Source organism: Citrus sinensis, chromosome 9 (assembly GCF_022201045.2).
Source record: "Citrus sinensis cultivar Valencia sweet orange chromosome 9, DVS_A1.0, whole genome shotgun sequence".
In the NCBI taxonomy this organism is placed as follows: Eukaryota; Viridiplantae; Streptophyta; class Magnoliopsida; order Sapindales; family Rutaceae; genus Citrus; species Citrus sinensis.
The window spans coordinates 1,371,702-1,388,467 of NC_068564.1; the positions used below are offsets into that span (position 1 = coordinate 1,371,702).

The 16,766-nt window shown below is 32.9% G+C and overlaps 1 protein-coding gene across 1 annotated transcript; it reads right to left on the reverse strand.

Annotated features, from left to right (window-relative positions):
• Positions 1–12,388: 12,388 nt before the first annotated feature.
• Positions 12,389–16,766, reverse strand: LOC102614401 (ubiquitin-conjugating enzyme E2 10). The gene is made up of 5 exons (XM_006490521.4): positions 16,480–16,766; positions 16,296–16,374; positions 14,304–14,431; positions 13,173–13,277; positions 12,389–12,794 (listed from the first exon to the last, which is right to left on the reverse strand). Exons 2-5 carry the CDS (start codon positions 16,363–16,365, stop codon positions 12,651–12,653), a joined length of 447 nt encoding a protein of 148 aa, XP_006490584.1. The 5' UTR covers positions 16,366–16,374; positions 16,480–16,766; the 3' UTR covers positions 12,389–12,650.

Here is a 16,766-nt window from a genome sequence, read left to right on the forward strand (position 1 = left end):
AAATGTTATTTGCTAATTAAGAAGGGCAGTAAGTACTAGAGAGCCGGTCGGTCAGTGAACCGGAGTTTCCGGTGAGGGCCCAAAGTGGAAACGACCCGCCGCATCCCAATGACGCCGTATGATTTCGACACGTAGCGTTTGCGGGCCCGGTTTGAATTTGGCCCGATGGGAAAACATCATAAGGTGCTGAATCAGCGTACGATTCATCTCGGAGAGCGTGAGCAAGTCACGTGAGGCCCAAGATACCCGGCCTTTGTTAAAATGGTTCCAGTCAGTCAAATTGTCCACTGCTTTGACTATTTCAAGTTAATTACTCTTTGTTCTCTTAATCAAGTGGGCTAATCAATTATTACGCCGAGGGTAGTTTGGTAAATTAAGTTGTGTAGAACACTTCATGTCGTGCTGGCTCGGTGGGTTAATAATTTTTCTACCCTTGGAGGATTCAACTTGAATTCTTTTTTTATTTTTCATTTTATTTTTGTTTATGTTTGTTTTGGGTGATAAATTATAAAATTACATTTTTACAGCTAGTAGTAACGTGGTGGGCGGCCTTGAATTTGCCGCCATTTATATAATTAGGTTTTATACGTCTCTGGGCTGTTTCTGTTCTCTTCGTTTTCACTACCGAGATGTTTTATCGTACATGCTCTCCATTTGCGTGGTAAGCACGCTCTTTCAAATTATAAAATAAATAGAATTGAATTAGCATTAAAATTATTTCCTTATTTTTCGTCCAATTAAAGTATTTCTTTTCCTCCAAGTTAAATCCCGTCTTCCTTCCAAGTAATAATTTTTATTCTTTTTGGTGTTTTTAAAATCATTGGATAATATTCTGATTCATTAGAAATATATAAAATGATACAAAAATGGTAGTGAACATAAATTAAAATAGGATTAATCCAAATGTAAGGTAATCCCATAAAATTAGAAGTATTATTTGATAAAATTATGATACTACAAAATTTGATCCATCACCGAATGACACTATAATAGGACATATTATTAAAAATAATTGTTCAAAAAGGAATCGTTTTCTTTGTAACTTTTTTATCAAGTAATCTAACTAAGGCGGAATTTATTTAAATTTTCTTATTTTTCCGTCATTCAAAAAAGTTATGTGATTAATATTGAGTACAAATTTCGATTATCCGCGCGTAGCATTTGCAATAATAAAAATGGTTTGTAAATTATACAACATCGCGGTAAAATTTTAGCACACCAAAACGTTTATTTTTTTAAACCGAACACGGAACACGTGGCCCGTGATTAAAATCGTCTAAGCGTGGGGCCCCTGCGCAAAGAGATGATGCTCGTGGAACACGGAGAGATAGACCGTTTGATCAACGTAACAGTAACCACGAGGTCAAAATTTTTGTGCCGTTGATATAATCACACACGACGGTAGACATGTGCCGTCCGTACTGAATGGAGACTCCGGTTCCATGCGTCTTTTTTTCTTTTTTTTTTTTCTTGGTAAAGGGTCAACTGAGATTGGTCTAATTTTAGTGAATATGAGAATTTATTAGAAAAAATGTTGGTCGATAATTTTCCTTAAATAGAAAAAACAAATTCAATTTTCGTTGAACGTTAACATGTATCGATAATTTTCTTTTCTTTTTCTTTTTTTTTTAATCATATTGAATACTCATCAACACGTGAAACAGTTTTTGAGGCCTCCTCGAATGTGTATGCAGGAATTGATTTTCCTTTAGATATTGGAAACTACATATTTTTTTAAGAAAAAAAAATCACTTCTAACTTGATTTCGTTATTTTATTGATGATGGTGTGACGTCGTCACATAATTAACGTTCAAGTAATTTGCAAGCCAAATAAAACTGCCAAGACTTGAGGAGGCAAGTACACGAAATTACAGGAAGAAAATGAACAAGATCAACGATAGTTTCTTGCCTGTAACAATGAAGACAGTTACTGATCGATTGATACATTTTTAATTTACAATTAAAGATTTGACCTTGGCCCCCCCCCCCCCCCAAAAAAAAAAAAAAAAAAAACTTAGTTTTAAAGAACATTTGAGGACTCAAAAAACCAACAAATGGGCGTGGTCCGGCGCATTGAAACGAATAACTTGTAAATGAAGCAAATAATCAAAAACATTCCTAAAAATATGTACATTAGATGAAACAAAGGAGCCGACTCATTTTTGTTCCTTTTAATACGACTTTCTTTGCATGATCGTCAAGCTTTTAATTCAATACTTGATTGAACACACTAGTGTGATTTTGCATGGACCCATAAATGAGTCTTGCCTGTACGTGTCGTCAAGTGATTGGGTCGCTGGGTTCTAATAATTCTCAGAAGTTGACTAGTTTTGGTTTATGTAGCATCTGTTAGTGTTTAGCTAGATATATCTGTTTTGAGTATTAATTAGGATTTAGGAAGTGTTTTCGGAACTCTGATTGTAATTATTATTATTATAACCAACAAAGTGTTGGCTCCACTGGCAATAGAGTCCCCTTAAGTGACTTGATTGAGTTTGCTCCCCAGTTCCAGTCGCAGGGAAGTCGCCTTTGTTGGGAGATTATAACCAACAAAGTGTTGGCTCCACTGGCAATGGAGTCCCCTTAAGTGGCTTGATTGAGTTTGCTTCCCAGTTCCAGTCGCAGGGAAGTCGCCTTTGTTGGGAGAACATGTGCCTTCCGGTTCGAGCGGGGACTTCTAGTCTGGGTTGTGATACGAGCTTAAAGGTGCCTCCCACAGTTGGGGCCCTCCCTAGGATACCTCGTGGTTAAGATAAAAAATAAAAAATTATTATTATTATTATATAAGCATCCAATAGTAAACGCGGTTTTATTAACTTAATATGCTAAATATTGACTTGTATTATTCGTAAGTTGGCGGAATTATAACTCACTAACAGTTTAATTAATTAATTGTTCTCTTTAATTTGTAGTAAGCAGTAAGCAACTACTGTTGGTCACGCGTAGGGGCACGCCTGCATGTAAAATCACAAAAGGCAAAATGGAGGTCATAATGGGGAATAAGGTGGTCACAATTACACAGTTCCATAATTCACCAAAATGCATATGGTAAATGATAAGTGTTGTTGTATTTGTACTGCATCTGCATGGGTGATGATGAGTCACGACTCACATGCACCATCAAAAACTGAGGAATTATCTCTCACGTGACCACCTTCGTGTCTAAGATAGTTAAATATTCAGACTACTTGTTCACTTAAATATTTGCTTAATTAATTCTCCAGAGAAATATAATATTGTCTATTGAAGAACAAGTGGCCGGGGTAGTAGTGTATTTTTGTTCCTTCTCGAGGAATCATTTTGAGTGTTTCTCATGTTTAAAATGAAATCTTATCAGTCTTTTTTTTTTTTTCAATAAGTAAATGAAACAAAATGTTTAAAATGAAATTTTATGAGTCTTTTTTTTTTTCCAACAAGTAAATGAAACAAAATGTTCCAAAAGTACTTTTATGTACGTTCATCAACATCATAAATTGGATGAATAAAATGTTTTTTTTTTTAAATTTAATGATACTATATTTATTTAGTTGTGATACTTAGTTTGTATTTAAATTGATGTGGTATATAATGTGTGTCGCTATCTAATTAGCTCAAGTTTTAAAATTTTACACGCTATATTAATTTGCTTTTGTAGCTTTTAAATTCAAAACTAAATGCCCATCTTATGGAGTTAGCTTTTCGAAATTCAAATTAGAGATATATTGATCGAAGAAGCAACTGTTTAAAGATCCCATGATTTTTAGAGAGAAATAAAAGATAATCATATGGATTAGCAAGTTAAGATAAAATAATATAATAATTAAAATAGAGCAACTTATCTTGGACTTTGGCATCAACACACATTGAGCCAAGTGAACCCATAAACAAAAGACAGCTCAAGAAACTCCACCAAATTCGACAAATCCCTGGTCTCCTTTCTGCTCACAACACATTATATGAATAAATTAATATAAATATGAAACCAAATGTAATAGTTTTTAAAACTTTTTACTTGGGTTGTGTTGGTTTCTTCTAAAACAGTGAAATATGTACTTGTGTTTCGTAATTTTGTAAATGGATTTTTATGAATTTCCTGCAACTAAATGAAGAGACAAGTCAATGAGAATCAAGTCCAAGATCCACATGAGATTCTCTCTAGTCATTACATAACATCACTAACCATCAAATTAAAGATTAGATAACTTACTTATCATCGATCATCGAACCCTAGATGCTCTTGATTCTTGTGTTACCGGCTGAACATACTCCTTCTGTTTCTATGAAAATTACGAGCTTGTACATTATCGTGATTAATTGCAAATTGGATTAATTCATGAATATTTAGCCGGTTACTATCTATATATCTTCCTCGATGTTTCCAAGCATCTTTATATATTTATTTTACTTACAATGGTGCATAAATTCTTAACCGTAGAGCATTTAGGCTCCGTTTGATACAGCTTATTAAATAGAGCTTATACCAGTAGAGCTTATACCAATAGAGTTTTTTGGCAAAAAGTCATTAGGTGTTTGGTTGTCATTAAAAAAAGCACTTTTGAACCATTAAAATGTGTGATATTTTTTAAATTATATATTTTTTGGAAAAACTCTCTAACCTCTACTTCCAAAAGCTCAAATTTTGGGCTTTTGCTAGTATAGGTAAATTAGCTTATTTAAGCTAAAAAAACTCTACTAAAAAAACAACCAAACACCATAAAAACTTTTAAAAAGTGCTTATGCGATTAAATAAGCACTTATGGCTCTTAAATAAGCCATACTAAACAGGCACTTAATGTCGCGATAACCCAAACATGTAATGAATGAAATTAAAATTAATCATCAAGATCTATATATATATATACTTAGTGCGTGTAACAATATTTATATTATAGGTTAATATTGTTAATAGGATATTGGATAAACAAAAATTTAGACTCCATTTATTAGTGTCATATTGCAGCTTAGAAGTCACGACACAATGCTTAAATGTATCTACTTAGTAGTGTGGTGTTGTGACTTGAATTATCGACATTAAATGCTATATGATTAAGAACTCATGCACTGTTGTAAGCAAAATGAACAAATAAAATTAAACATTCAGAGAGATATATATATGTATAGACACTCTAATTGTCAAAGTTTAAACACTAGATTTTTTGTACTATTTAAGGAGTTAGAAATTTTAAACGTCAACCCTTAATTTTAAAAAAATATATATTAAAAAAAAGAGATGTTGTGACAATTTAAACACTAGACTTTTTGTACTACCTAAGAAGTTAGAAACTTTACACAGTTAATTTAAAAAATATATATTAAAAAAGAGAGGTGGGAAAAAGTCTAAATCAATATTTTAATTTCTACCTCTCCGATATATGAACTCAAATGACCAACAAAATAAAATCATTTAAAAACCACTTGGCTAGACCTTGGGGGCCAATTATATATTAAAACTAAAAGGTTTTGGCACAAAAGATTGTATCTTTGCATCATTGCATGTGTTTAATTCATTCTAACTTGGCAACCAAAAGGAAAGGAAAAGAAGGAAAAGGGATTCTGGCATTGAGAGGAAAAAGGAAAGAAATCTGAGGACTTGAAATGTATAGTATTGTGAGCAAGATTCTCCTAAACAGGGCAGGTGCAAGTTTCTCTTAATCTCACTTGATAATTCTGGATTAGCAATTCCAAAATAATATCTTCTTTTCCTTCTAAAAGTGGAGTTATTGCCAGCAAATTAACAGATCTTTAACTTAAGATCTTTCTAGCGGGTGTTACATTCATTAATTTGTCTTGCTGGCACAATCTAGAGTCCAGAAAATATATTAAGAAACATATTTTAAGTCAACTTCAGATTCTAAAAATGTTAAAATTGAGAGAATGAATGACATTTTTTTTTTTGTTCATAAAGTTTTTCATTTTTTTTTTCAATCACTCGAATCCTTTATAACTTACTAAATACCACCCCTCTTGTCTCTACCGTTACAAATATACTGTTAAATGCTAATTCTTTAACTTTTTGGCTAATTTACATTTTTTTACTCTTAAAGATTCAAGTGGTAGAAAATATCTCTCTATGTAAACAAAACCTCATAATATATTCCTCTTTTCGATGACGTTGATATATATTCTCACGTAAACCGAAATGAATATCCATACAATTAATAAGAAAGAATAAACAAAGTGTAATAATAATTTGAAACCGTGTATTAATCCCCATGTTTCTCTAATTAATCCCAAAACATAAAATAAAATAAAAAGAACAAGATCTATTCTAAAAAGAAGGGCCACCTCTCACACAATGTTGAAGCTTTATTTCAGTGTCGGCCTTAAGAACAAACAAGCAATAAGCTCGAATTTTAATGGAACCAAAATGAGAGGAGGTGGCTGAGTCCCATTAAGTAGCAAAATTAATTATTATTGAAGTGATAAAGAGGAGTCAATGAGAAACTAATTAGTCACAAGCTTCACTTTGAAGCAAGAGATGTTGGTTCTTTTAATTTTCTCTCACTCGATAAACTTTGGTTTCATAATCATATTTGCTCAGAAAGTTTATAATCATTCTTGCTCAGAAGATTTTTGAACATGGGTTTTTGAGTAATTAATGAAAGGATCGTATAAAATATCCGGGTATTGAATGAAATGATCTTCAATCTTTCATGTTTTGAATATATAAAGTTATCATATTTTGGCATGTTAAGATTGGTAGCAGAGAAATCACATGCATGCGTTTCTTTTTTGGGTCAAAAATCCCAAAGAGTCTCTGTTTACAAAGCAAAGAACTGTAATCCCTTTAATTTTCTCTTTTTGTGTATTCCATAAATACCACCTTTATAAGATAGAGATAATGATCAAAAAGAATTTTAACACAAACCTTTCTGATTATATTTTTTAGTGGATCCAAATAAATGTGACATATTTATATAATCACTTACTAGTCGAACATATATAAAGTTTTCTTTTTTCTTAAAAGTCAATTATATTTAAAAAAAAATAACACCCTGATTTTAAAGGAATTCAATCATTTATATAAAAATATTAGGCACCGATGTTGCACGTTAATATATATATATATAAATTAATTTAGGGACTGTACACTCCCGACTCATTTTAATATAACACTAATTTGTGAATCCCTTAAATAATGCAAAAAAAAACTTTGAATCTGTATCTTAAAATTATCTTTTTTTGTGTTATAGAATAACTCACAGCTTATATCAAGAGGTGCCAATAATAGGGGGTCAAAAATCAAAATTCCCAATGCCATAAAAAATTTATCAGGGCATGATAGATAAACTTGTAATTGAAGTGATTTTTGTAAATAAATTAGAAAAAAAAATCAACTTAACATTACTTGGCCAGCAATTATCACTCAAATTCAAGCGAATTAAACGATGTCACGTGCTGCTTTCTCGATTTTGAGTCACAAAAAAAAAAGAGGTAAAAAGATTTAGAGAAAAAAAAAAACAAAAATAGTTAATTATTCTCTGGCGAGGGTCGTGGGGGCATCGTGTGATAAAGTAATGTTCATAGAACTTTTACAAAATTCAGTGTAGCAATTATTTTAAATTAAACTAACGGTTAGGAAATTAAGAATGATTTTTCAGATATACATTAACCAAAAAAAAAAAAAAAATCTTTTACAGAATATGTTACACTGAATTGAAATCTATCTACATCTCTAGTCACTCCAATTTTGTATTTATTTGTTTATTTCGTATTTAATAATGTATAATATCATAATGGTGATAAAAGGTTTTGGGAAAATCCACTGATAAAGTTTTTATTTTGTCCCAAGACTTGAAGACAGTTGGTGATCAGGTGGGACCCGCTGACTCTACACTGTTGAACGACCAACGACCGGCGACCGGCGACGTTCACGGCTTCTTGGTGATCTAAGAGCGGCACGTGTACTTCCCCATGTGGGTATTACGTGGCCCCAAACGTAACATTAATTTAAAATACATGTGAAGTGTTTCGATAATTGAAGAATTTTTTTTTTTTTTTGGGGTAATGGCAATGGATACTCGTACAACACTAGTAGAATCCAACTTTTTGTCATTTGGTTTCGGAATCAAAAGCCAAAACAAAGGCAAACTTAAAAAATTATTAGGATCTCTCTAAGTTACGATTATTGTAACATACAGCCAGTGAAATGACTAATTAGCCAATAAACAAATGCCAAGTGAATATAACAGTGATAAAATGAAACTGGTTTAAGCGGTAGAAGCCGATCGCCAAAAATAGTCAACGCAAGAGACTTCCTTCTATAGCTGGTCTTGACTAGCGTAACGGCATTGTTTTAATAATCAAATTACCACAGGAGTTCCATCTCTTCCAAGACAATCCTCCTCAAAATTCAGACTTCCACCACCGAATTTCAGCCAGAATCAACGATTTCATAAACCATCGAGCGAAAGAAAAACAACAGTGAGTACATGGAACTACGTGGTTACGGTTCACAAGACGACAAATGCTACTCGCTCTTGCGTTGGCAATTTCACAAGCCCGCAAGAACTCAATCTCATCATTACCATACTGAATGTGAGTTAATGAGTATATTGAGTTTTAATTTGGCTAAATAATAATATAAAAAAAAAAGTAAAACAAAAACAAATTTCTTAAACAAATGTCAAATGAGATTCAAAATCAAATTGGGTGCTTGAAATTTGGGATTTGGTAGAAAAACATGTTTTTTTGTCTTTGGAATTTGTTGCCATTAACTAAGTGATTGGAGAGTAAATGGGATTTGGTTAGAATGATTGGCTTTATGATTTCAAAAAACCCAAAGATTAGGAAAGGATGCATTATGGAGCAATGGAATAGAGTTTGTATGCTAATCAATGACTCAATGTTACATAAACATTAATTTCATATAAACTAATATACAGAAGTAAAATATTAAGATAAATAATCATATAACTGTACTATACTAATTGAAATACCCTCTTCCGTTAATCAAAATCTTAGTCGTATGTTAGAACATGTTAATCTCAAAATAATGGCCCAAAAATCTTTTATGCAACTTTATGCAATGGTTCCCATGAGACCCCCTCTCATAATCCACGGCGAAAAGGCAGCGTAAAGAACAATAATTAGTCATTTGAAAATGAATTAATCCATCATTAACTCATAAACCAGAAGATCACAAACCAATCTCTCCAACCCACCATGTACTCCACGTGGCGTAGCTCTCGATTCGACATGTCGGCAATCTCATTGGTGGATGCCACTAGTTCGTGTTCTCTTTTGTCTTCAGTAACAGACAGAGACAAATCCTGAGTTCATGAATCTCAAGTTAACAATTAGAGGGTGGGTTCAAATTTAATGAACCTGATTTTCAGGGACCATGTCATCTTCCATTCGTGGGCACGACCGATTTGTCGGAATTATTTTAATCTCATGACTCAGATTTGTTACGCCATGATTGAGTTTTGATACGTGCAATTTTTACATTTAATAATTTCATTGGACATAAGAGAAATGGGTCATCATTTACTCAGTTTATATTTTTTTAACTATTAATTTAATGTTAACTATAACTAAAGGTTTTTAATATAATTTTGGGGCTTTGAAGAGGAAAGAGAACATAAAAAAATTTGGTATTGTGCGTGGCATTCCTAGGCATGGAGCCTTATGGCTTGTTATTGATACAACATTAAAAACTGATAAATGCAAAAAAAAAAAAAGTATAAAATTGGGGAGCATGAAATAGTAGAATAAAGATACGTATAATAAATTAAGATCAGACTACGGTGCAACTGTGGTATCGTGCCACAGTTACATTCAGCCGTTAGATGCATTTGGATTAATGGGATCCACTGGCATCCAACGGCTGGATGCAACTGTGACACGATACCACAGTTGCACCATAGGTTTCCCCCATAAATTAACCAAAGTAAATTACTTACCTTTTAGTTTAAAAATTTTGTCCATATATTGTTCTTGATTTCTACATATATCATTTACTTCAAATTTTAGATGAAAATTTATAATTTAACGACACGATGAAAGATGATTGAAACTTAACTCTTATCAAAATAATTTAAAATATCTAAACATGTCCATAATTTATATTGCAGAAAATGAGGTTGTTATATATATGTTTTTTCCTTTATTTTTTTGAACGATGGGATGAAAAAAAGTTGAATTATTTTTTTTTCTTTTTCTTTCCCTCATATTCAAATATTGTGTTACTAAACATCAAATTCTCTCTATCTAAGGGTGGACTTTTCAACCCACCCAACCTGGATCACAGGCAAAGATTGATTCAAAATTTTATACACCGACCAGATTTAGATCAATATATATATTTTAATCCAAAAAAAATGATTGTGCTCACCCTTTATCTCCTTCCTTCCATGGAGTTAGAAAATCTTAGACTTGTCAGTAACACCCCCACATAAACTGAGAACCCACAAAGTATAATTATGTTAGTCTATGCAAATGACCCAAATGAGTATTATTAAGATTTGAGTTATTTCTTTTAATAAGGACATGAGATGCTATTAAAATAGAAAAAAAAATATTTTTTAATTCATCAACATTATTTTTTTGATTTATGAATATATTAAAAAACTTGCATTTTTTTCTGATAATAATATCTTTACTTCATTAAGATAAAAATATTCTGAAAAATTCTGCAGTTCATACGCACGCATGCTTCAACAGATTTCAATTGGTGAATGAATTTTAACCTGTGAAAGTGACTCGACTTTGAGGATCCATCAGCCTTACTTTATACAAAACTTTAATGACTGCTCAACCGAACTGCCGGCAATTGGCATTGCAAAATATTTGCAATAAATTATAAGGCTTCTCAAATTATGAAGCCAAGAGGAGTCTCGAAATTGTAGTGAAGGGTGACCTAAATAGTCTGTGACACGATCATGACCCCTCGAGAAATAAAATAAATAAAGAGGCCGGGTGTCATAAATGCTGCCGATATTTTTGACTTATTACCGACAACAATTGGGTTAATTTCAGAGGCCGGGAATTGGGAACTGGGGAACGTGGTGGAGTAGGTCCACTTAAAACGCAGCCATGTTTCCTTCAATATAAGAAGAAGATTTGGTGCAAAGTTTAAATATTGACAGAAGACATATTATTTTATCTTCTTAGTTATATATATATATATATATATATATATATATATATATAAAGACTCAATTTGTTCTTTTACTATTCTTACAGACTTGTAACATTATTAAAATTCGGCGCAAGTGCATATAAATGATTCAAGGTTTTCTTTCAAATATAATAACTATGAGTTATTTTTGTAGCCCAAAATATAACTTACGCTATACTAGAGTTTTGTTTATATTCTAGTTAAAAATCCACATCTGATATGGAAGAGAAACTCTAAAATGTTACCAGAAAAAAAAAAAATTAATGCTGATGAATAATATTTCATTGAGTAGGGGTGGGTATAGACCTGCCCAATCCATAAAATCGTCCCAACCCGCATAATTTTTTGTGGTTTGCGTTGGGTTGGTTTGTTAAATTCGCAACCCACACCGTTTGTAAGTTGGGTTGGGTTGAAATTTATATAAATATAAATATTTATGTAAATTTTGATATTTATATTATTAAATAATAATAATAATAATAATAATATGCTATGATAATGATTTTAGTGTTTTATGTTAAACAATACTTTGAATTTCTAGACATATGTTTTTCTTCATTAACTATAAACTAATAATTTACTTGTTAGACTTTGAAATGTTGAATTGGTTGTAAGGATTTTAATATTTGTGTTTTTTTCAGTTTTTTCAATTAATTAATTTATTTTTGTAATTTGGTTATTTTCATACAGCATCAAATTGGACTATGAAAATGATATTTTTTAAAAGGCCAACCCACCCAACCCAACATATTCTAACCCACAGTTCAACGGGTTGGGTCAAGTTAGATTGAGATTTGTAACCGGTTGGGTTGAGCTTGAATTTTTCAACTTGAATGATCTGCGGATACACGCCCCCCCCCCCCCCCCCCCCCAACAATTTTGAGTATAAGTTATTTGTTATTATTTTTAAAATACATTTTTATGTAAACAAATAAAAAAAAAAATTCTGCTTGGATAAATACCCTTTTAGCTACTATAATTTGAGTCAATACTTAATGGTCTCCATATTTTTAAAAGTTGAACTCAAAAGAGTGCACTTGTGTGCGAAAAAAATCCGCTTTTGGAGTAATTCAAACTTCAACAAGGTGGGACGTCGAATTTTAAAGTACAAAGTTTCTTAGAATAGGCTGCAGATAATTAAATGTGGCCCTGAGAAAGAATGTGAAATTTCCATGAGGTGCGGAAAACGCCAGATGAATCTAAGAGGGGCAATGTGGATTCATGAATGGGTCGGAATTGGAAAACGAGAATTTGAGGTTCGATCCCGAAAAGAATTCAAGAGCAACTAGAAAGAAAGATTTTTATCATTCAGAATGGACGTACAAATTTGGCTGACCAAGTGACATTATCAGAACACATTTGATTGACCAAAGTGACATTATCCATACAACAATTAAGAAGCAACCCGTTTCTCCTTTCCAATTCGGGGGATGTAGTGGACCTTTCTTATGGTCCACTTTTTAGGATTGAACAGACAGAATATTCATACATTAACTCGAAACCAGAATTAAAAAGAAAAGGAACCCCCTCACACACCATAACCCAGGTTTAGCCCATGGCATACTTCTGGGTCCAGCTCCTTGCAGTTGTCTCGTACTTGTTCCTGTCGGTCTTGTACATGTGAGCAATTTCTGGTACCAACGGATCATCGGGATTTGGATCCGTCAATAATGAACAGATTGATAGCAACACCTATTCATGAAAACAGGAACACCGTTATTAAACCCTCCAAATTAAATGTTTAATCTGAATGCAATGGCCGGCATCTATAGAAATGAAATCACATTCAGAAAATATACATTAAAACTTCATATATGATGAGGTCAATGCTGCAACTAACGTTCTGGCTAAAACAGCCCATATCAATATGAGTTTCCACAGAAAGGTCGTTTGTCATTTGCTGCCAGGTAGTAGTTTAATCTAGCGAATATCATGGATGTAAGAACATCTGGGTTTCTAAGCCTCAATTTTGAAAGCTAAATAAACAGCTATCTTCCACTAATCTGCAAGTACAGGGATGATAAATTCATAATTTTAAAATGAAGCTATCAAGTGTTATAGGACACGCACCTTGGAAATGGTAAGAGCAGGACTCCATTGTTCCTTCAAGATGTCAAGGCAAATGCTCCCATTGCTATTTATGTTAGGATGAAATACCTTTGTCCTGAATGCTACCTGCAAGATCCATCCACACAAATGATGACAAATGGGAGGGAGAGTATAGGAAGAGATATAAAATCCTCAAGAATAAACTTCGTAATAATTATTCAAAAGGTCGTGCAAAATACTTCAAATATTTGAACTGAGACAAAATGAAACACTCAGTCATAGTAGAGAACAACTGGTGTCTCTTCAAGAACAATTGGTGTCTCTTCAAGAACCATTGCTCATATTTTCCCATCCTAATACACACTCAAGAGCTGCAAATGCAAATTGCTGGATTACTCTCAACATTCCAAAGAAACAGGAAGAAATATTTTATTGCAGAAAAGAGCCTTCTCTAACTCTTAAAAATTTTAAATTCTAACAAAAGACTGCAAAATGGCATCAGCGAATGCATAACAATTAACTCTCTCAGCATTTGAAATACAAGCCAAAAGTCATCCTACAGCTCAACCCAACCCAGCCCTCATCTACTTTTCTCCATGTAAACAGAATTGTTCTGATAGGAGACTAATTTGTTTAACAGTTAACACTCCGAGTGTTTCAAGAGGAAAGAAATATAATTCAAAAGGTACCCTTCAGCTCAAAACAACCCAACTCCACCCTCATCTTCCTCTTTTCCACATAAATGCAAAGATCAATCAAATGCTAAGATGCAAGTTTCCATTAGTAGTACAACAAGTTTTGCATGTTTTGAGAAAAATCTTCAGTTGTCTTTTCAACTATTTCCCCAACATAATGCTCAGCTACTCTTGTAAGGAACTCAGCAACAAAATTTTCAAATAAACTTATGTATTATCCATAAATTCAAGAGTCAAAATAAAAAATTTGAAGTTAAGGAGCAAGTCAAAAATCAACTTTATTACTTGTATCTATTTATTTTGGTGTGCTGATGAATATCAAGTGAAAAAAAAAAAAAAACTGTCATTCTGGAACTTAACATGTAAGTCAGATAGGAACAAGAAAGTTAAAAATAGATTTCAGAATATAAGAATACATAACCGATCTTCATTAAGCACATAAAAGCATAGTCAGTACCTTGGGAGGCTTGAATGGATAGTCTGGGGGAAAATGGATGGTAACTAGAAAAACACCCCCAGCATACGGACTATCTGGAGGACCCATGATTGTCGCCTGCCAATGAAACATGTCTTCAGCAACAGGACCTGCAATACTTACAAAGAAAACAAGACATTAGAAAAGGAAACAGAACAAAATATCAGTCAATGCAAGATTAAAAAAAAAAAGTTTAAAGATAGAGATCTTAGCATAAATAATAAACCAAACCACCTAGCTGAACATTTTAAAAATTTTCAAATCATAGCAATTAAGTACTTTTTACCACAACAGACAAAACAAAAACATCATCAGAAAGAATGACAAACAAGTGTTCACTCAATTCAGAGAACAGAAAAGTTTCATAAGTTTGTCAGTAGCATTAATGTTGCATTCCATTTTGATTCAGCAGCCTTGTTGAATTGACAACATTATCATATTCCACAACAAAGGAAAAAATACCATTTGATTCCAAGGTTCCTCAGTTGGGCAGCAAAATGCTGACATTGCATGATCCATTGATCTTGTCAGCGGATTAAATTTCCAAGTTAACCGAATTCTGAGCATTTGGAAAAATTGTTTTCTTGGGTAACTTTCTGTTCCCACAATTTGTTCCCCCTCCATCCACAAATAAATATAGTCTAATATAGGAGAAGTATAGGTAAATAGAATATTTATTTTGCAATAACTATCCAAGAATGCCCCCCTCTCTATTCCAAGCAATCTAGCAAACTAATCCACTTGGAAGTATGCTTCACTGGATCAATATCCAAAACAGAATACAAAACTCTTGCAAGTAGAAATCTAATGCACTTTTAATTCATAGAAGTTGCAAGTACATGTTCATTAATAAAAGGGTTTCTCCTTCAAATCAGATGGACTCCTTTCCTCACATCAGCATCAAATTCCAATAAAGAATTCAAATAATTACAAAATCATCCTCAAACTACAAAAAATCAAAATGTATCTATCTATGGAATCAGAACAAATAAACAAGAATTAAATTATAGTCTGCTTCCACCCGACTCCAAAACAAGAAATAAAGAGATGGATATATAAGAGAAAATATTGCAAATGATAGATTTCCTCCAAAATGCCATACACTTCGCTTTATTTGTATGTGTGCTTACATGTAAAATTTACACCAATTTTTCTAGTATGTCTCTATAACTAAGTGAATCTGTGTGTGCACTGTGTGTTTTTGCTCTCCTGTGCAGATGTCGTGTAGACTTGTACATTGGTGGCATTCTGTAAAAGACAAACGTCAGAATAGAAGAATACACACACACACACACACACACATTTAATTTAGCTTGATTTAACATAAATTCCGAGTTCAACCATTGAATATTGAATATTGATCTTTCCAACAAAATGAGAAAGGTATGCTATTTACCTAACAAACCTATAATTACATACATGCCAAATCCAATGTCCGACCAAAAAAAAAAAAAAGAGAATACAATGTGTACTACATATCACAAATGTTATATGTCACATCCAATTACCACGAGCTAAGTGACAATAAAAAATTAATCTTTGCACATCAGACAACTCAGACACTACATATCTTTCAAAAATCAGCATGCACATGGAGCATTGGGCAGAGAGCAATCCAGGTCCTTAATTCTCTACACATGGCAAAATGTTTTAAGTATCAAAACAACAACATTTGCCACACTAATTTCAAGATAACCTCATATATTTCTAAATATATTGTATCGGCAACAACGAAAAACCACTAACCTACTGGATCAAGCATCCTTCAATTGGTATTATGCATGTTAAACAAAACTGAAAGCCTGAAAACTTAAACAACTCACATCATTCAATCACAAGTAGCATGTGAACTTTTACAATAACTCGTCTAAGAAGCAACGAGCAAGATCAAATTCAAACAAACATACACGTACATAATAATATGCGTACATCTAATGCATATATACAAACGAAAGAGAGAGAATGATAATATACCGGCACTGCATGATGTAGGAGGATCCTTCTGCAAATCTTTGAGCTCCTTCAAGATCCGTTTCGACGCCATAGTTTCAACCTACGATTTCACACCGTAGATCTCTCATCATCAGATCACCATCACAATCACCATCATTAATACATTAAAACAAACAAAACAAATCAACCGGACGCAAAAGCGTACCTGAGAAGCAGCAGATCCTCCTGATTTGGCCTTGCAATATGTGGATTCGTGAGGGAGACAGGGAGATCGGGAAAATTAGAAACAAAAACTGAGATACTTAAAAAAATTGAACGGCGAAGGAAAAATGGACGCAGGAGAAAAATTAAATGCAAGAGGAACTTTGGGGAATCGGGATTCGGTGGGGTGATGACTTTGATAAGGGATAAAAGAAGTTTAAATATTTATTTGTATAACGTGTGGGTCCCGGCTTTTTGCGATTCTGATTGACCCTCTGATTGGGTTATTCT

Coding starts and splice junctions, on each gene's coding strand:
- LOC102614401 (XM_006490521.4), bottom strand. CDS start 16,365: ATGGCGTCGAAACGGATCTTGAAGGAGCTCAAAGATTTGCAGAAGGAT. Junction 14,432..16,295: donor TCCTACATCATGCAGTGCCG/GTATATTATCAT, acceptor TAAGTATTGCAG/GTCCTGTTGCTGAAGACATG. Junction 12,795..13,172: donor CTGCTCTTACCATTTCCAAG/GTGCGTGTCCTA, acceptor TTTCATGAATAG/GTGTTGCTATCAATCTGTTC.